Genomic DNA, 21,168 nt, shown 5'->3' with positions numbered 1-21,168 from the left:
ATCTAGGTGCTTGGGAATCCTGTTGCGGTTTCTTAGGTGTCCGTTTGAAAGATGGCACACATGTGCCGATGTATACCCAAGGCCTCCACCAAGTTCTGAATTTCAGAAATGCCTGGAAGACCAATGAATCAAAAATGCTAAAGGAAATCTAAAAATCACCAAACTAAGGCTTGAGGCTTGTAAACGCTTTTTCTCAGTTCTATATTTTCCTTTTGCAAGACTGCAAAACTCTGTTAGAACTTTAATTACTTGGCTTCATTATAAAATTTCCATTGCATATAAGAGTATAAATAATTTCACTCTAATGCTCTCATTTGAATCTGCGGCTGAAAGCATTGGCAGAAATCACATTTTCATGGCACTTCCTTGGCATGTTGAAGGAAAACAAAATGTATTCTGCTAATCAAGTCATTAGTGACTTTGAAAGTGATGGATTATATATAAAAAAAAAAAAAGAGCAAATAATCAGAGATAAAGAGGTATATTTTAAAGATTAAAAATATTTTATTTAAACTTTTCTTCATAAACACTTTTAACATTTTTTTCAATTTAAAAACAGAATGGATAGCATAAACATGTTTGAATAGATTATATCCACGGCTTGGGAAAAATTACCTGACAAAAATGTAAAGGCTTTCAAAACAGGTATAAAAGGCAAACCTTAAATTATTCTAAGATTTTTATATCGGCCCTAGGATTATTTGACTACTGGCCCAAAATGTACCTAAAGGTCAAAATATTTTTCTATAGACAAAGTATGCCCAAGAGGTACAGGGCATATACAAGTTAGGTAGAAAATAACCTCTCCCAATCACCTCACTGGACCATTCCTTCAGAAAGCAAACACCTAATCCTTACTATATACTGATTAATAACATTTTAAATGTAGTTGTTCCCAAAATGTAAAAAGAAAACCTAAGAATTTAAGGGAGAACAAAGCTGATGGCATTCTCCTCAATGTTACTTGTGTAATATTGAAGTTATATGGTGTACTGAAAGGATATGATTTCCATGAATTTATCTATTCCAGTCTATGCCTAGTGAATATTTGACTTTATAAACTCTGGATAAACTAATTTTTAGGACTTCCATTTTTAAGATAAATCTCTTTTTAGAAGATATTTATTCCCAAACCAACTCTAAATGTAATTGAACAAACATATGATCTCTCAAAATGTTCAGAATACAAAACAAAAATCAAAAATGTATAACAGGCAAACAAGAAAACTGGCACTAGCAGTTTTACTGCCATATAGCCCTCAATTATATCTGATTTACACTATTATCTATGTTGTATTTTACTTCAGTCTAAAACTTTAAATTATGAATTCTCAAAAGAGCTAGTCTCCTTTGAGAGATAGCTTATAAACTGAAATAACAATTTATATTATAAACTGAAATGTTATGACCTACACCCACATATACATATATAAAAATAGTCCCACTGAACGTTTGACATGTTTAGATTATGCAGCTCAAATAATCTGTTATAAAATATTTTAAAGCTTAGTTTCATGTAATTAAGACAAAACTCCATTTTTACCACTTCTCCCCACATAAAGCGTGTGTCCTTTACTATGACTCGAGCAGGCTTCCCAGAATGAGGTGTCCAAAGGTGCTGCTTTAGAAAAGATAAGTGAAGGGCTCAGTCAGTATTTCACAAATTCTAGTAACACTCACACAGAGCAGAGTAATGAGGACACAGAAAGCTGTCTCAAGAAAAGCTAGTAATTCTATTAGTTAAGCTTTGCTTTTTAAAAACCAGTAGCATTTCTTCCAACACAAAACCTTCAATGTGAGAATCTTGCATTTTAAGAAAAGGTTGTAGTGCAAGGAATTTCTTTAAAATCAAAACTTAGAAGGTCAAAGACACGAAAGAGAACAAATAGTTCTAATTAAGATGTAATTAATGAAGATCAGCTATTTTTGTGAACTCTGGCATTTAAGATATAAAGTGAAAACAACACGCATAAAGGTCGTAACAGTTAAACTGTATAGATTCAAATCTCTTACTGAATTTTTCGAAAAACTACTTTTTTGAGCGCAAAGTATATAAACAAAAATTCCAGATGAAGCACACAAAAAATAAACTTGAAAAAAATGCTATGAAAAACTTTTCCATAGTTTAACAAAAATAAATCTCTTGCAGCAATTAAACCATAATTTTAAAAGGGAATGTAAGTTAATCACGGATTTAAAATAACCTAAATTAGAACTACATATAAACAGGGAGTTTTCTCATACATTCAGAACCCAAGCAACAGCAACTATTCTTAAAGCTCAAAACTGATTACAGCTAACATCAGGTCCGACGTGACTTACGTGAAGCTGAACCCAGAGTTAGTTCAAGTTAAGATTTTACGAATTTTACAAAACATGAACTTTGATCTTGGCCTCTGTCTTTAAAATTGAAGACCAAGAATACTCAAATGTTCGCCCAAATGTCACCCTAACTAGGGCCATAAAGTCATATCTAAGCAATTAAAGAGAACCACCACTATAGTGTAAAGCCTTTGATGGGGATACCTGGCCTGATGGCTCTTTCTTGGTCTTTTCTAGCAAAAGACATCAATGAGGAAAATAATGAAGACGTTATTTTCTTTAAAGCAAAACAGCACACATACAAAGCCACTAAACTAATGTAGTAGAAAAAAAAAATTAAATGGTTAACTTATTCCTAGCTTTCAAAAATAAAATAATAGTTTTTTTTAAATGTAGAAAAAGACTTTTTACCCATATTACCATGGGAAACAAGATACCAAATTTCATGTTTGGAAACTCTAAGTAAATGATAGGACTAGTTCATGGAAATTTAAGTTTCATATACAAAATTAGATTATTATTGATTTCTGAAATCAATGCCAATGGTTTTTTCAAAAGCTACTTGTGTACCTGACTTTCTTAAACCCAAATGCCTCCAATTTTGGAGTTTGAAGATCAGGTTTAATCTCATAGTATGCCTAGTAACTGCCCAAAAAACCCCCAAAAACCAAAGTCTTCACATTTCCACGACTTCACACTTCCATTTTATGTTCAATGGTGGCAGCAGCAAACAAACAAACAAACAAACAAACAAACACCAAATGAACAAAGTGAAACTAGAAAATTTATACATCAGCAGCCATATAGAAGGCATTGCAATATTGCACCAATATTCTAAGATCTGGCAAGCTTTGCCAGTATACATCTAGTCTGTATCAGATATAGACTACTCATGTGAAAATGGCATCAATTTTAATGATCCACTCCCAGGCTATTCTTGCTTAACTTTGTCAACTGTTTTTTCCTCTGCATTTAAAGAGTTGAAAGGTGCAGCTAATCCTAAAACACTTATTATAAATGCTTTTAAACAGCTATTCTTGATCCATTCTGAACTTTGTGGTTACTATCCTTCATGCTAACAGCTTTCAGTAAATAAAACAAAACTGAGGGCTTACATCCCTAGTGTCGCTGGGTATTTTGTACAAAATAAACAAGTAGATAAAACCAGTAACATTATAATTCTATTTCTTACCTCTAAGTCAAAACTGAGCTCAAATTTTCTAACAGTTTCTACCTTCCATTCAATAACAAATGCAGCAGCCTTACTGAATGTAAAAAATGGGAGTTGCACTTACTTTTAAGGGCCTTGATTTAGGAGTCTGGTATTACCTAAATGCTCTTTAAAAGTGCTTGCATGCTGCAGGGCCAGAACTTGTCATATACCACTCCGATTCTCACTAAAAACAGGGCAACGTTAAACAGACTGCAAAGAAAAACATTTTCAAAAAGAAAAGACATACATCGACAAAGAACACTAACATTTACTTTTGAAAATAAACTATAAAATGTTAGTTTTCATAACCATACATGTTTCAGAAATATAAGGAATTCAAATATTACTGAATCAGTATGGACTGAAGATAGGCTACTATGATAGCAAATGAGGACTCCAGTTATTTTAACTTTCTAAAAATGTTAATATGTGAAAAGACGTTACATCTAAAACTCAACAAGTATGGCGAACTGTGTGTGCAAGTGCACTAGCTTAAAAATATAGAATCCTAACCACGCATAAAAGGGATGTGCCTTGTGTATTTATAGGTTGTATGCGAGTATGAATATGCTTTCACTAACACAATGCGGATAAGAGAAGGCAGCTTAGAAATAGTGTTTTGAATATAAAAAGTTAATTTTGTAGAAAATTTATATTTTTGCATTTTCAGCAAAAAGCCATGCAAAAAGGTCAAGAGTTTTAAACTTTTAAATAATAAAACCAAAAAGTATAACAGATTGAAATACACTGAAATAAATCTTCAAAAAGGTTTCAGATAGAGACAGGGACTGAAATCACATCCAGTGACACTTATCAGGTCTTCTCTTAGAAGACACATGACTCCTACGCTAACATCTGAAAGAAATGTTTAAAGCAGAAAATCAATTTCCCAGATAAGTGGAGCATTCTATTAAACTGCTTCTGGAAGTAGTTTCAAGAGCTAGCACTTAGAATTAACTTATTGCATGAGTTTGAGGCCACTGAAAAGAAAAGAAAAAAAGGATGCTAGCACAGAATGAAAAATTCTTACGATGTTAGACCAATGGCTTTGATAGTAAAACTGGTGAGGTTTTTCTTTATATGTTTTAATTAACTACTCTGCACAAACAAATACTTTGTTTGCCTCTTTTAGGGCGAAGGATGTCATTAGTTGCAACGCCTGACCTCATCCAGTACATAGTCCGGAAAATGCAGGTTGCATACTTGTAAACCATCCAGCTTGCAGGGCATCCGAGGGTATTCATCTTCCTTCCACTTGTTTTCATCCGGATCAAAAGTGAGAATGGAATCGCTGTAATGACCATTATAACAAAGGCCTCCAAGAACCATTATTTGTTTGTCCAGCACAGTCACACCATGACCACTTCTACCAATCGGCATGGATGCCAAGATGGTCCACTGATCAGTCTCTGGGTTGTATACTTCTGTAGAAGGGCATCCCTGAGATTCGAAAGAGGCCCTCAAGATCACACAGACGCCACCGAAGACATAAAGCTTGCCATTGTAAGAAATCATCTTGTGAAAGCATCTCGCGTAATTCATCTTGCTCTTATTCTCCCAACAGTTGGTAACCACTTGAGTTCTCCTGGTCCGTTGTTCTATGGTCCCTTCTTTGCTGGGGTCAAACACGCACACTTGCTTGGAGGTGGAAGATGAGGTGATTCCACCGGTGATAAACAACTTGTTATTGAGCACTGTCCCCTCATGTCCATATTTGTTAACTGGATATGGATCCACAAATTCCCATTTATCATTGGTGATGTCATATCTCTCAGTTGAATAGAAAGTCTCATCTCTGGTTCTGCCTGCTACGGCGTAAATAAACTTCCCAATAACACCTACAGCAAATTCAGAGCGTGGTACAGACATATCTGCCATCTGCAGCCAGGAGTTTTGTCTCGGGTCATACCTGAATACTTTGGAAGAAGCATGGAATTCACCATCCGGGCCCAGCTCTTCCCCACCTAACAGGAACACAAAATTATTGACAATAGCAAGGCAGTCAGGTCGCAGAGGTACTTGTGGGCCTTCTAGTTCCCACCAGACTCTTGGTTTCTTTAAGAGAAGTATTTTACTGTTAACCATGCTATGTCCAATCATTCCTCGAAATACTGTAGTTTGTGGTTTTGCAGAACGAATGCGGCTTGACTTCATATCCAACAAAGGCTGCTGGTGAACATTCTGAAAGTAATTCAATGCTTGGTCAACTTCGTAACGGAGCTGTCGGGAGTATCTATAAAATTCTGATGTCTTAACCTAAGAACACAAGAAAAAGAATTTAACCAAAGGAAAAAGCATCAGCGACAAAAACAAATTATCAAAGCCGACTAACACGATCATCTTAGGCTCACTTTACTAAAACTGCTTTTCCTGCTAAGATCACCTACTTTCTTTTGTTTTCTACAAAGCTTTTTTTGGAGATGGAGTTTAGCTCTGTCACCCAGGCTGGAGTGCACTGGCACGAACTCGGCTCACTGCAACCTCCGCCTCCCGGGTTCAAGCACTTCTCTGCCTCAGCCTCCCGAGGTGCCTGCCACCACGCTCGGCTAATTTTTTTATTTTTAGTAGAGACCAGGTTTCATCATCTTGACCAGGCTGGTCTTGAACTCCTGCCCTCATGATCCACCCGCCTCAGCCTCCCAAAGTGCTGGGATTACAGGCGTGAGCCACCACATACGGCCTCCTATATTTTCTTAATTTGTTATGATCTATGCACATTCCCAAGCTTTTAAGAGTAAACAAACAATTAGGCACCTATTATGTCAAGCCCTGGGCTACAAGGAAGGAATATGAGGAAAAGTACAGGGCTTCACAGTAGAGGAAACCACATTCACAGTTTTCTTAACCACAAGTAACACCATAAAGCTGTGACTGAATCATTTGGGGAGTTAAGTTAGTGAAAATTTAAATACATGTAAAATTTTGGGGTTTTGACATAAAGACTTGGTCTGATATCAACTTCTAAAAGAATTCAGGCCAGGTTTGTTTGCTGTCCTGAGTTTTTGGGAGGAAGGAAGGATCACTTTAGAACAAAGACGGGAGACTATCCTGGCTGAATTTATGAAACTCCTTCGGGCCAGACTAGCTGGCATGATGGCATTCAGTAATCCCAGCTACTCAGGGCTGAGGCAGAGTTGAACCCGGGCGGGATAGAGCTGAGACGATTGATTTCAGCCCGGGTGACAGAGCAAGACTATCAAAAAGAATCTGCAGATATTAGGTCAAACTTTGTCAATTTTTTTTTTTTTTTTTTTGAGACGAGTCTCGGCCTGGCCACCCAGGCTGGAGTGCAGTGGCCGGATCTCACTACCGCAAGCCTGACCCCTGGGCCTGCTCACTCCTGCCCTCAGCCTCCTATAGCCGGGACTACAGGCTCTTCACCCCGCCCGCTTGTGCTTTTAGATGGAGATTTGGTTTTACCAGGCAGCGCAGGGATGGTCTTGATCTCCTGACTCCTGATCCTCTGCCTCGGCCTCCTGCAAAGTGCTGGGATTACAGGCTTGAGCCACCAAGGCCTGCCACTTTTTTGTTTTAATTTTTAAAATTTTATTTTAAAATTATTATTACTAGATATTTTTAGAGATGGGGTCTCTCTCTGTTGCCCAGGCTGGTCTTGAACTCCTGGCTCAAGTGATCCTCCTGCCTCAGTCTCCTGAGCTGCTGGGATGACAGGTGTGAGCCACTGTGCCTGGCAAACATTTTCCTTTTTGATTCTGGAGCTGGAGCTACCTAATTATGATGAATACCAAGATTTTATAAAGCACTTTTGGCCAGGTGCGGTGGCTCATGCCTGTCATTCGAGCACTTTGGGAGGCCAAGGTGGGAGGATCACTTGAGACCAGCCTGGGCAACAAAGCAAGAACTCATCTCTACAAAAACTAATAAAATAAAATTAAAATAAAGCACTTTTAAGTATTGTGCTAAGTGCTACAGGGAGAAACAAAATTAAGTATAAGATGTGATCCATTTCCTTAAAGAACCTAGAATGTATTTGGGAAAGTGGAAACAAATACAAATTTACCAATAGGTAAATGAGTCAGGTGGCAATTAGGTATGAAGCCAAACAGCACATCTGTGAGTGCGGCAGAATTAGAGATAAAGATTATATTAAACTGGCCCAAGACATTCAAGAGATAATTTGTGGAAGATGTAAGAAGTAGGGGACTAAGCAGAAAAATCCTGTGTCATCATAAGACAAGGATAAGAGGGTCTTAAATTTGGGTAACAGGAATTAGCGTAGAGGTAAAATCTACAGACAACCATGACTGATTTGAAATAGGGTGAAAGAATGAGGACTCAAATGTGATTTGAGCATTTAGACTTGAGGTGATGGAGAGAGTGGTGATATCAATAGGGAAAGCAGGGAAGATGAGCTGGTTTGAGAGAGGTATTCAACTTCCCTGGTAGGATGTTGAGGTGGAAATGTCTAAGAGCCTGTTGGAAATCTGGGACGACAGCTTGGGAGGGAGTCAAAACCAGGTGTATATATTTAAGAGCTTCCTCCCCTTCCTTCTCCTCTCTTTCCTTTCCTCCTTCCTTTCTTTAGCCCATTCATTAATTTATTCACCTTAGTCCAAAACAGTGGTCAAACAAAAAGCACCACAAATTTGTTTTAAGTATTTTGATAACTGTATTCAATATAACTGGTTTCCTTTGTAATATCAGGCATTTTATCATTAAAATCATTATTTTGAGAAGGGGTCCTTTCATGGGCTTCACAAGATCAGCAAAGGGGTAAACAGCACAAAAAAAGGCTGAGAACCCCTTGTCCAATCACGTAAGAGAGAAAACTAACATTGGCCGGGCACGGTGGCTCACGCCTGTAATCCCAGCACTTTGGGAGGCCAAGGCGGGCAGATTACTTGAGCTCAGGAGTTCAAGACCAGCCTGGCCAACACGGTGAAATCCCGTCTCTACTAAAAATACAAAATTTAGCTGGCTGTGGTGGCGTGCGCCTGTAATCCCAGCAACTCGGGAGGCTGAGGCAGGAGAATCGCTTGAACCTGGGAGGTGCAGGTTGTAGTGAGTTGAGATTGCACCACTTCACTCCAGCCTGGGCGACAGAGCGAGACTGTCCCAACTGAAGGAAAAAAACCAAAAAACAAAAAACTAACATTGTTACTGCACTGGGTGCTTTACATGTACATCTCACATTCAATTATTCCTCCTGTGAGAGTGCAATAACCATCCCCATTTTCCTGATAAGAAAACTGAGGCTTAGAATGTGAAGTGACTTGCCCAAATTGTTTATGTAACTACAACTGGTAGAGTTGTGATCTGAACCTTGAATGAGGACAATTTTACTTCAAAGTTCATGTAATTTCCAGAACGTTACAACACAGCTTCCATTATTCTTTAGAAAAATCTTTACATTATATATATACTCATTTATTAAAACAACATGTTCAATGAATGAGCCTAATGACCCTTCTCAAATAAAAGACAGTAGAATTGCTCTTAATAAAAAAAAAAAAATCAAGTCATATGAATCACAATGATTGGGCATCCAGCCCAATTCTTCCTAGCAAAAACAGTAACTCTGGAAAAATCATAGCAAATGATGAATACTAGTAAACAAGTAACTTCACTAAAACAAATAATATAATAAAGGAAAAAAGGTGAGAACAACCTAAGATCTTCCATTTTACTACTTTTACTTCACACATAAAAAGTTAAAGTGGGCTGGGCACAGCTCACACCAACATTTTTGCATTCTTTGTTTTTTTATATATCATATTTATAAACAGAAAGAGTTCTTGCCATTCAAAAATGGTTCTCTATCAAAACGATTTTAAAAGCCCAGGAGTTTGAGTTGAGACCAGCCCGGGCAACACTGTAAAACTCTGTCTCTACAAAAAATACAAAAATTAGCTGGGTGTGGTAGAGCAGGCCTGTAGTTCCAGTTATTTGGGAGGGTGAGGTGGGAAGAGCACCTGAGCCCAGGAGGCAGAGGCTGCAGTGATCTGAGATCATGCCACCATACTCCAGCCTGGGTGACATAGCGGGACTCTGTCTCAAAAAACAAAACAAAACAAAAAACAAAAAACAGTCCAGGCACGGTGGCTCACACCTGTAATCCCAGCACTTTGGGAGGCCAAGGTGGATAGAACACCTGAGGTCAGGAGTTCAAGACCAGCCTAACATGGTGAAACTCTGTCTCTACTAAAAATACAAAAATTAGCTGGGCATGGTGGCGGGTACCTGTAACTCCAGCTACTCAAGAGGCTGAGGCAGGAGAATCGCTTGAACCCAGGAGGTGGAGGTTGCAGTAAGCCAAGATCGCGCCATTGTACTGCAGCCTGGGCAACAACAGCGAAACTCTATCTCCAAAAAACAAAAACAAAAAAACAGGCTGGGTGTGGTGGCTCATGCCTGTAATCCCAGCACTTTGAGAGGCCGAGGCAGGTGGATCACAAGGTCAGAAGTTCGAGAACAGCCTGGCCAACATGGTGAAACCCTGTCTCTACTAAAAATACAAAAATTAGCCGGGCGTGGTGGCGCCTGCCTGTAATCCCAGCTACCCGGGAGGCTGAGGCAGTACAATCGCTTGAACCTGGGAGGTGGAGGTTGCAGTGAACTGAGATCATGCCACTGCATTCCAGCCTGGGTGACATAGCAAGACTCCATCTCAAAAAAACAACAAAAACCCGAAAACAAACAAAAAACAAAACTGAGCATTTTCCATTCATTTCTTCTATAAATTGACTAATAGTGTGCCTTGCCCATTTTTCTCATCTTTTTCTTACTGAGTTGTAGAAGCTGAAAACGAAATACTCTGAAAATCAGCAAGAATCATAAACCTCAAATTAAATATTTAAGTGCCTACTGTGCACAGCCAGTGGTCTGAGAGCTACACAGGTTTTCAAGTAATAGAATCCTGTCCAGCATGGTAATTAAGCACCATGTCTGGTGATTAAGGATCCAATTTAGGAAATTTCTGACTTTGGCACTCATGAGCTGTGGCAATCTTGGGCACAGAGCTCAATATCTTTAAGCCTATATCCTCAACTGTACTATTGGGATAACACATTCATAACCCTATAAGTGAGAGTACGTGAAAAGGATTTAGTATGGTGCCTGTCATGTGGCAGTGTGCAAAAAGTATCAGCTATTATTAGCTATTACTAATGACCAGGGGACATTTGTGAAAGTGTCACTCAGCTTAAATCAGTGCTTCTCATGACATGCGTTTGTCTATGTAAAAATTTAGTCTTTCAGAAGATTGAGGAGAAATGAAAGAAACAGTTACTTTGGACCTATCCTCACTGGTGAAACATGACTGGTAATGTACAAATGGGAGGAAGCTTTACAGAAAGAAGCCATGTTGTTTGGAGATCAAGAAACAAAGGAAGGAGAATGCTGCACATATTGGATAGGCAGATTTCAAGTTTTTCAAAGGAAAATTAGGATCAATTCCAAGATCAGAAACTGTGCTAGGAAGCTCAAGAAGGCTTGGAAGCTCTCAAAAGCATAACGCTGACTGCATAATTGCAAAATACACTGATAAGAGGAAGAAAAGGGGAATGTATCTAAAAAATCTGATGTGCTGCACAGAGAGCTTTCTGGAATTCAGATGTTAAAAAACCACTTACAACAGATGGTAAAAATTGGGCACATAAAACAAGTATTATAATGAGTGAAATAGAGCTATAAGAATATAGTGAATAAAGCTAAAGCCTCAGGATGAACTGTGACTTGACGAAGTAAGAGACATGGAATAAATGGCATTTTATACGTTAAAGGAAGAGTGAAGCCCACCCCCATCCCATGGGGTGGTTAATGTATTAACAAATAACAAAGAGAAACAACCCTACTCCTATTTTATTTCCATTCTCAGCTAATAATGTCTTATTCTTTCTAATCTGAGGATTAAATACAATTACTAAGAAGAAACTTAAATCCAAGATGGTTGAGAACAAAAAGAAAAACTAGCTAGTTATTCTCAGCAAGTTCAAGTCACTGGATCTCACAAATCATGTCCTGGGATCCTGAGGCTTCGTAGATAAGGCTGCTTAATTGCTTTTTGCAATCTGTGTGGAATTGTGATGAATGGGAGAGGACTAGAAGCCAGACAGATTCCTGAACTACAAACTGGTTAGCCTGAGGTAGATCCTGTATTGTTGAAAAATAGCCCTCCAAAACAAAAAAGCACCCTACACTTGGAGGCAGCATGACCTCACTGGGTAATGCCAAGGCTGACCCAGTTTCCTGTTTAATTTTTGATGATGTAACAGCACTGGAAGAGAATGAGAGAACCTATGACTTCAGTAATCAACAAGGTCTAATCATAAAGAAAAGAGAAACACCATGGATCCATGAACCACCTGAAATTGCAGCAATAATTGTGTGTTAATCCATTTGGGGGGTAGGGTGAGGTGACTGGAAGTCCACAGTTTTTATCAGGTGCTCCAGGGACCCACGAACTCCGTATGTAAAACTTCAACTGACTATCCTCAAAATGAACTAAAGTGATATGGCATCTGTAGGAACTAACAAAACTGTAAACTAAAGTAAAAGGATAGACAATCCTGGTTGGGCACAGTGGCTCACACCTGTAATCTCAGCACTTTGGGAGGCTGAGGCAGGCAAATCACTTGAGCTCAGGAGTTTGACACCAGCCTGGGCAACATGGCGAAATCCCATCTCTACAAAAAAAAAAAAATAATAATAATAATACAAAAAATAGCTAGGCATGGTGGCTGCATGCACCTGTGGTCCCAACTACTCGGGAGGATGAAGTAGGAGAACTGAATAGCTTGAGCCCAGGGTGAGGTTGCAGTGAGCCATGATAGTGCCACTGCACTCCAGCCTGGGCAACAGAGTGAGACCTTGTCTCAAAAAAAAAAAAAAAAAAAAAAAAGAAAAGAAAATAGGCAAGCCCACCCTCTCCATTCAGGTAAAACCACAACCAAGACAGTGCTAAGTTATATCACTATACTATTAAACACTGACAAAGGGGACCACATCTGGAAGACAGTGAAGGGATCCAAAGGGAGAATGGTCAAATGGGTGAGGAATGTTTCAACACAAGAGAAGACTCAGAAAGATGGCAACTATCTTCAGGACCATTAAGAGGAAGATTTTACACCAACATAAGAAAAGGTTCTGTAGTAAGAACTGTCAAGAGAATGGATACTCATTGCATTATTGTTTGTAACAGCACAAAACCTGGGAATAACTCCAATCACCTATCAATAAGACATTGGTTGGATATACTCTGGTAATATACCATATGCAGCTGTGAAAAAGAGTGAGGTTAATCCATATGCACTAACACAGATATTCAAAATGTTAAATGAGAAAACTGGCCAGGCGCGGTGACTCAAGCCTGTAATCCCAGCACTTTGGGAGGCCGAGGCGGGTGGATCACGAGGTCAGGAGATCGAGACCATCCTGGCTAACATGGTGAAACCCCGTCTCTACTAAAAATACAAAAAACTAGCCAGGCGTGGTGGCGGGCGCCTGTAGTCCCAGCTAGTCGGAGGCTGAGGCGGGAGAATGGCGTGAACCCGGGAGGTGGAGCTTGCAGTGAGCCGAGATCGCGCCACTGCACTCCAGCCTGGGCGACAGAGCGAGACTCCGTCTCAAAAAAAAAAAAAAAAAAAGAAAACTGTAGAACAGTACGTGGCTCGTACATGGCTCATCTTTAGAAGGCACTTCTCCCATCCTTCATTTCTCACATAACAGTTTAACTATCTGTATATCAGGTACTCTCAAAGAGGTATGGAAAGAATGACATTTCTTTCATGATCTGAATTACTTTCCTTTGCCTTTCATAGGATTAAATAACTGTCACATGTTTTTAAGCTTGGAAAGAATAATGTTACCACTTTTGTTGCTTTGATACTTTAAAAAATTGTATAATGAAAAACATTTTGTCTTATTCTGAATATATTATATAATTATACATATAATTTCAGTGGTCTGAAAAAAATTTTTTTAATTTACTGATGATTTAATAAAATAGAGATTAGGTCTCACTATACTACCCAGGCTGGTCTTAAGATCCTGAGCTCAAGTGTTCTTCCCACCTCGGCCTCCCAAAGTGCTGGGATTACACGCATGAGCCACCATGCCCAGCCTGAAAATGTAAATTGGCTATTTCATCTAAACATCTTTTATTTTAATGTTAATTGTGTATGCACGTATGCATATAGTTGACAATGAAGTGTGAGAAATATTGAATACAGTTCCTGTAAATAGGTATACACACACACACACACACACACACACACACACACACACACACACATAAAGTTGAAGAAATAACTAGCCATTACTGCTGGGGAAAAATGTCATGTTTCTCCATTCAGTGTCAAAATGTTACATCATAGTGAAACCCCGTCTCTACTAAAAATACAAAAATTAGCCAGGCATGTTGGCGTGCGCCTGTAACCCTAGCTACTCGGGAGGCTGAGGCAGGAGAATCGCTTGAATCCGGAAGGTGGAAGTTGTGGTGAGCCAAGATCACGCCACTGCATTCCAGCCAGGACAACAGAGCGAGATTCTGTCTCAAAAAAAAAAAAGAAAATAAAAAAGGCTGGCTAAAATCCTAAAATAATTCTAGACTGTAGCCAGAGTCTATATTTTTTTAATTCCAGATTTTTTCATCAAATAGTAAACTCTGTGGAAATCCCTATTTTAATTATATTGCAAGTTACATTTTAATTCTCTCAAAATTAAGGAAGGTATACACAAATTACCTTTAAAACTTAAGAATTTGAATACCATGTGGTCAGGCTGGTCTTGAACTCCTGACATCATGATCTGCCTGCCTCAGCCTCCCGAAGTGCTGGGATTACAGGCGTGAGCCACCGTGCCCGGCCTAGCCAGCCAATTTAAGATACACTTTTTGGAAAAAAAAAAAAAGAAAATTTTTTTTTTGAGGCAGATTTCACTTGTTGCCCAGGCTGGAGTGCAATGGTGCAACCTTGGCTCACTGCAACCTCCACCTCCTGGGTTCAATGGATTCTCCTGCCTCAGTCTCCTGAGTAGCTGGGATTACAGGCACATGCCACCATGCCCGGCTAATTTTTTGTATTTTTAGTAGAAACGGGGTTCCACCACTCTAGCCAGGCTGGTCTCAAACTCCTAACCTCAGGTGATCCGCCTGCCTCGGCCTCCCAAAATGCTGGGATTACAGGCATGAGCCACCACGCCCGGCCACAAAATAATTTTTAAAATATCCAATATATTAAGTCAAAGAAACAAAATACCTTTTATTAGTTTATCAGAAGAGATGGGAGTTGGGGAGCAATTCCTGAACTTAAGATGGTGCCTGGCACTGTAAAAGAGGTAATCAAGACTGAGTCTTGGTTGTCAGTTTTATCTCCTCTCCACCATGATGCAATCTTCCCAAGTAGTTACTATCGTGGTGCTTTAATGCTGAAATAAACCATATCAGGTTGGGTGCGGTGGCTCACGCTTGTAATCCAAACACTTTGGGAGGCCAGGCGGGCGTATCATGAGGTCAGGAGTTCGAGACTGCCTGGCCAACATGGCGAAACCCTGTCTCTGCTAAAAATACAAAAATTAGCTGGGAGTGGTGGGGGCACCTGTAATCCCAGCTACTCAGGAGGCTGAGGTAGGAGAATTGTTTAATCCCGGGAGGCAGAGGTTACAGTGAGCCGAGATTGCACCGCTGCACTCCAGCCTGGGCAACAGAGGGAGACTCCATCTCAAAAAACAAAACAAAACAAAACAAAACAAACAAACAAACAAAAACCCCTGTGTCAGCTACATTTGATATAATTTGATTCTCAGTAAAACATGGAACAGTCTTTAGATGTTCCTACATTGCATGTTTAGATGTTTGCTATATTGCAAAACTATCTACCCTGGTATAAGATGTCTTTATTTGTAAAATCTTGCTCAGAACTAAAGCTTATATTGATTTACGTAAAACAAAATCATCACAAAAAAAGCTAGGTGCAATATGCCTTTAATTAATCCCTTTGTCCTGAAAAACTGAGTTAATGACCAAGGATAAAGCTATGAAAAATCAGTTCATGCTAAGCACAAATCCTTTCAGTAATACTGTATTTATAGTCAAATACCAAATGGTAAATAAAGACAAATTGTAGTAAGAATTTACTCACCCTCTTCTCTCCAAGCAGGCAAAGTCAAAAGTGAACTGAACTTCAGAAGTAAAGTGACCAGGGTAAATAGGGGTGAGGGAGAGACGCCCCCACAGGGCAAGATTCTAAGAGTTTCAGCACAATTTGGTAATGTTCTCTATCCCTTCAACCCTTCTAGAGAGTAAAAAATATTTAAAAAATAAATGTGCTTACAAAATCTAATTTCCTTCCAATTTCAGTGCAATAGTAATATAACACTATTAGAAACTTTAAAAGCTGGGCATAGTGGTGTGCCCCTGTAGTCCCAGCTACTCAGGAGGCCGAGGTGGGAGGACCACTTGAGCCCAGGGATTCAAGGCAGCAGTGAGCGATGATGGTGCCACTGCACTGCAGCCTGGGTGACAAACCAAGACCTCATCTCTAAAAAAATACAATCTCTGGTCAGGCAGGGTGGCTCACGCCTATAGACTCAGCACTTTGGGAGGTGGGCAAACACCTGAGCTCAGGAGTCCAAGACCAGCCTGGCCAATCCAAAATAAGGCAAAATTACCCAGGCGTGGTGGTGGCACCTGTGTAGTCCCAGCTACTTCTGGGAGGCTGAGGCAGGAGAACTGGCATGAACCCGGGAGGATGGAGGCTGCAGTGGAGCCTGAGATTGTGCCATCTCCTACTCCAGCCTGGGCAACAGAGTGAGACTCTGGCTCTAAGAAAACAAACCAAAACCTTTTTAAATTTTAGAAAAAAGAACTAACAAGCCTCAGCTATGCTATGGCTCATGCCTGTAATCCCAGCACTTTGGGAGGCTGAGATGGAGCATGGGAGTTTGATGCCAGGAGTTGAGACTAGCTGTTAATATGGCAAAACTCCATCCCTACAAAATAAAACAAAACCCTAACAAAACCCCCAAAATGTGTAGAACATAATTTTTGTTATTCTTTTGTCTTTGAGATCGGGAGTCCCCACTGTCACCCAGACTGGAGTGCAGTGGCACACCCTCAGCTCACTGCAACTCCTCCGGGCTTCCCAGGTCTGCTGAGCCCCATCCCCGTCCCTGTCGTGACTAAGGCGCCAAATCCCCAACTGTTCAACCCCTGGCACTTTAGCAGAAGACCTGGCTCCCGCCCCAACGCCACTGCAATGGTCTCTGAACTCTTGACCTTTAACCACCTGGCCTCCCAGCTGACTACAGGCATGCCATGCCAATCAAGTGGCCTCTGAGGATAGAGTTCTGTTTCATACGCCCAGGCTGGAGGCAGTGCAGTGGTGCAATTCTCGTCAATGCAGCCCGGGCCCCGGGTCTCACGCCATTCTCCAGCCTCCGGCCTTCCGAGTAGCTGGGACTACAGGCACCTCAGCCACACTTCAGCCACCTTTTGTATTTTTAGTAGAGATGGGGTTGGTTTCACTCGTGTTAGCCAGGATGGTCTCATCTCCTGACTCATGATCCTACTACTGGCCTCCCAAAGTGCTGGGATTACAGGCGAGCCACCCACTCCAGGATTTTAAAAAGACTTAGAACCATCTTTTTATTTCTGGTTATACTAATATTTAGATAGTATAACTGCCCCAGAATCACAACCTATAGCGAATCCTTTTTCCCATTTCATGATAGAACATAGAGTCAAGCAAAGGCTCCATCCCTAAAACTAACTTTTCAATGAACAATGCTTACCTATTACACAAATAGTATTTTCTGAATAATAAATTTGAAAATAAAACTTAACTCATAGTACTTCCCCCTTCTTCCTTTCCTGCTCCAAACCTTTTCTCCAGTCATTTCCAGACTCTCTGATCCTCTTCAATTTCTGCTTATCATCTGCTTTTTCCTTCCAATTTCTTAAAAAGAGTTTTCTCATTTAAAAAAAATTTTTTCTTTTGAGACAGAGTTTCACTCTTGTCCAGGCTGGAGTGCAATGGCGAGGTCTCGGCTCACTGCAACCTCCGCCTCCTGGGTTCAAGCGACTTCTCCTGCCTCAGTCTCCCGTGTAGCTGGGATTACAGGCGTCTGCCACCACACTCAGCTAATTTTTCTGTATTTTTAGTAGAGATGGGGTTTCACCATGCTAGCCAGGCTGGTATCAAACACCTGACCTCAGGTGATCCGCCCACCTCGGCCTCCCAAAGTGCTGGGATTACAGGCTTGAGCCACCGCGCCTGGCCACGGTTTTCTTCTTTTAAATGTCAACAAAGCTGTCCCTGTTCCACACCTTCCTTTTTAATTTCCAACTGTCCTATGCTTGTTTTCATCTATCTTTTATTTAAAAAGAGAATCAGCAAGTAAGACTGAATTTTTACACTCCGATTTTCTATAGGTTCCTGTTTGTCTAATACACTCCCCAAGATCCTATCTTTCCTAGGACACTAATATAGTCAACACCTAGATTACAGGCACTCTTCAGGAATCTGTGAATCTGGAGTGAATGCAAGTCAAAGGCAGAAAATAAGAGCACTCTACATCTACACACAAAAGGCAGAAAACTTCAGAGAAGAAAAACACCTTGCGTGATTTCTAAAGAACTGAACATGCATTAATTACAGTCTTCCAAGTCCATGGGGTTGGGGAGGAAGAGTTGGCAAAAAGGAGTCTGATGCAGAAAAAGACATTAAGTTAACTGAGAAAGTACACTTAACCCACTGACCTAGTTTCTAACAGAAAACCTGCTCATCTCTATGCTTTCACTCCAAGAGGTGAGTTGTTAATTTAAGCAATTTCAAGTTCTAGCTGTGTATTATCTGATATCTGAAGGAGATTTGAAACTTTTTCAAAAACAACTCAAGCTTATTAGAAATTCGAATCAAATTTCACATTTGAAATACAGGTTACTATCTTTAAAAAAGTTGGCCCAGCTGGGTGCGGTGGCTCACACCTGTAATCCCAGCACTTTGGGAGGCTGAGGAGGGCGGATCACGAGGTCAGGAGATCGAGACCAGCCTGGCCAACATGGTGAAACCCTGTCTCCACTAAAAATACAAAAATTAGCAGAGCATGGTGGTGCCCGCCTGTAACCCCAGCTACTACTCAGGAGGCTGAGGCAGGAGAATCGCTTGAACCAGCGAGTTGGAGGTTGCGGTGAGCCGAGATTGCACCACTGCACTGCAGCCTGTGAGACTCCATCTCAAAATAAATAAATAATTTAAAAAAGTTTGTTACTGTCAAACACAGCACTGCTTATATTTCTCACGTACTTCTAAAACTGAGAGCTTATATTTCTCATGTACTTCTTAAAAACTGAGGGTTAGAGGGAAATTTCTACTTCTCTAGATTTATCTGGCTCTAGCTGAAGTCATTAGATATAAATGAACTGTTTTTCTCCAAAGAGTTTTTGGCTAAATTATGGTAACACTGCAGGTGACAGTTTGGTTCCTGGACAGAAATTTTGCACTGGTCAAGTGCTGGATTAGTCAAAACATGTTCCAATGCCTAAGTGAAGGAATTCTGGAGGGGCATACAGCACCTACACTTTACATAGATGTGGCTTTGCCCAGGCAGTTTCATTTACCAAATGGGTTGTGCCTCAATTAACCAGAACAGCATACCACCTAAGCATGAGATTATATTAAGAACAATATATGTCCTTATGTGTCATAGGCTATTGTTAATAGTATATAGATCAACTATGCTCATAGAGAAAATATGTGGAAGATTATTAGTGTTTTGTGAAGACCAGTTGTGAGAGCTACTGCATTCTAAGTAATGTGTACTTTGGATGCCTAATTTGTCATTTTTTAATTCTGTTGCTCAGTTTCAAGGTGAGTCCAAGACACCTAATCCTCATTTTAAAATGTAGCATTTAAAGCCACAGATTCAGCTTGGGCAAATATGGCAAAAAACTCTATGTCTATAAAATTAGCTAGGTGTATGAGCCGTAGGTGTACTCTGTAGGGTCCGCTTTCTACTTGGGAGGCTGAGGTGGGAGGATCGCTTGAGCCCAGGTGACAGAGCAAGAACTCCACCCCAGAAAACAACAACAAAAATCCACTCCCCTGCTCCTTAAATTATTCAGATATATATATATATATATATATATATATATATTTTTTTTTTTGACTGAGTCTGGCTCTCTACTTCTGTGGCTGGAGGCAGTGGCCGGATCTCAGCTCACTGCAAGCTCCGCCTCCCCGGTTTTACATTCTCCCACTGCTAGGCCTCCGAGTAGCTAAGTACTCAGGCGCACTCACCGGCTAGTTTTTTTTTTTTTTTTGTATTTTAGTAGAGACGGGTTTCACTGCGGTTAGCCAGGATGGTCTCTGACCTCCACCTGTGTGGATCCCACTTCCGCCTCAGCTCCCAGTGCTGGGATTGCTATAGGCTTGAGCCACTGCTACCTCGGAGAAGGAGAGTATATATATTTTTTTTTAATGTTAAAAAGCTTTTCCGGCCAGGCACGGTGGGTCACACCTGTTAATCCCAGCACTTTAGGAGGCCGAGGTGGATGGATCATCCGAGGTCAGGAGTTCGAGACCAGCCTGGCCAACATGGGTAAAACCCCGTCTCTACTAAAAATACAAAAATTAGTTGGGTGTGGTGGTGCACACCTGTAATCCCAGCTACTAGGGATGCTTAGGCAAGAGACTTGCTTGAACCCGGGAGGCGGAGGTTGCAGTGAGCTGAGATCACACCACTGCACTCCAGCCTGGGCAACAGAGTAAGACTCCATCTCAAAAAAAAATATAAATAAATAAATAAATAAAAAGCTTTCCTGAGGCATTAATTTTTACAGATGCTTAGGTTTTCCGAAATAGTGAAGTCATCTTTATCACTTATCAAAATTATCTCAAAGTTGTGAATATTCTCATAATAAATTCTCTGTAAGTTACAGAAATCCAATTTTGGGGGGATATACTGAATTACATTTAACAGACAGGGGAAAAAAGTACATTCGGGGGTCTATCATGAGCCAGTTTATAAAATAAAATATTTTGAATAAGCATGATGGCTTTATTTAAAGCAGAATACTTCTATACAATCTATTTCCTTAATAGCCAATGAAAAATGAACTATAAAATCCTAAATACAAAGCTGAACTAATGTGTTTTTTCTCTTTATAGGATTTAAAATAGATTTCTTTCCCTTTGAGAGATTGAAAGATTTTATGATTATGAAGACACTGTATTTTACATATTAATACAATGTCTAAGGGGATCATTGGGATGATGAATCTTACCTTATGCATATTTATGATACTGAAGATACCCTGGGTTCAAAAATATTAAAATGTCACTGTACTAGAGAATCAACATATGGGTATTTTAATGAATAATTTAACAATTTTCTTTAAAAAATACTTTATGCACAAAAAGTCGTATAGGCTGGGAGCAGTGGCTCACGCCTGTAATCCCAGCACTTTGGGGGGCCAAGGTGGGCAGATCACTTGAGGTCAGGAGTTTGAGACCAGCCTGGCCAACATGGCAAAACCCCGTCTCTACTAAGAACACAAAAATTAGCAGGATGTGATGGCACATGCCTGCAATTCCAGCTACTCGGGAGGCTGAGGCAGGAGAATCGCTTGAACCTGGGAGGCGAAGGTTGCAGTGAGCCAAGATCGCCCCACTGCA

The 21,168-nt window shown here is 40.2% G+C and overlaps 1 protein-coding gene across 2 annotated transcripts in view; it reads right to left on the bottom strand.

Annotated features, from left to right (window-relative positions):
- Window positions 1–480: 480 nt before the first annotated feature.
- Window positions 481–21,168, bottom strand: part of KLHL15 (kelch like family member 15) — a 47,191-nt gene continuing 26,503 nt past the window's right edge. For both annotated transcript variants that reach the window (XM_009197345.4, XM_021932793.2), the window contains one exon: window positions 481–5,791. In XM_009197345.4, coding sequence (XP_009195609.1) covers window positions 4,682–5,791 — 1,110 coding nt within the window. In that variant the 3' untranslated portion in view covers window positions 481–4,681. The remainder of the gene's footprint in view (window positions 5,792–21,168) is intronic.

Source organism: Papio anubis, chromosome X (assembly GCF_008728515.1).
Source record: "Papio anubis isolate 15944 chromosome X, Panubis1.0, whole genome shotgun sequence".
In the NCBI taxonomy this organism is placed as follows: domain Eukaryota; kingdom Metazoa; phylum Chordata; class Mammalia; order Primates; family Cercopithecidae; genus Papio; species Papio anubis.
Note: the sequence above shows the minus strand (reverse complement) of the source record. Positions and strands in the feature narration are given on the sequence as shown.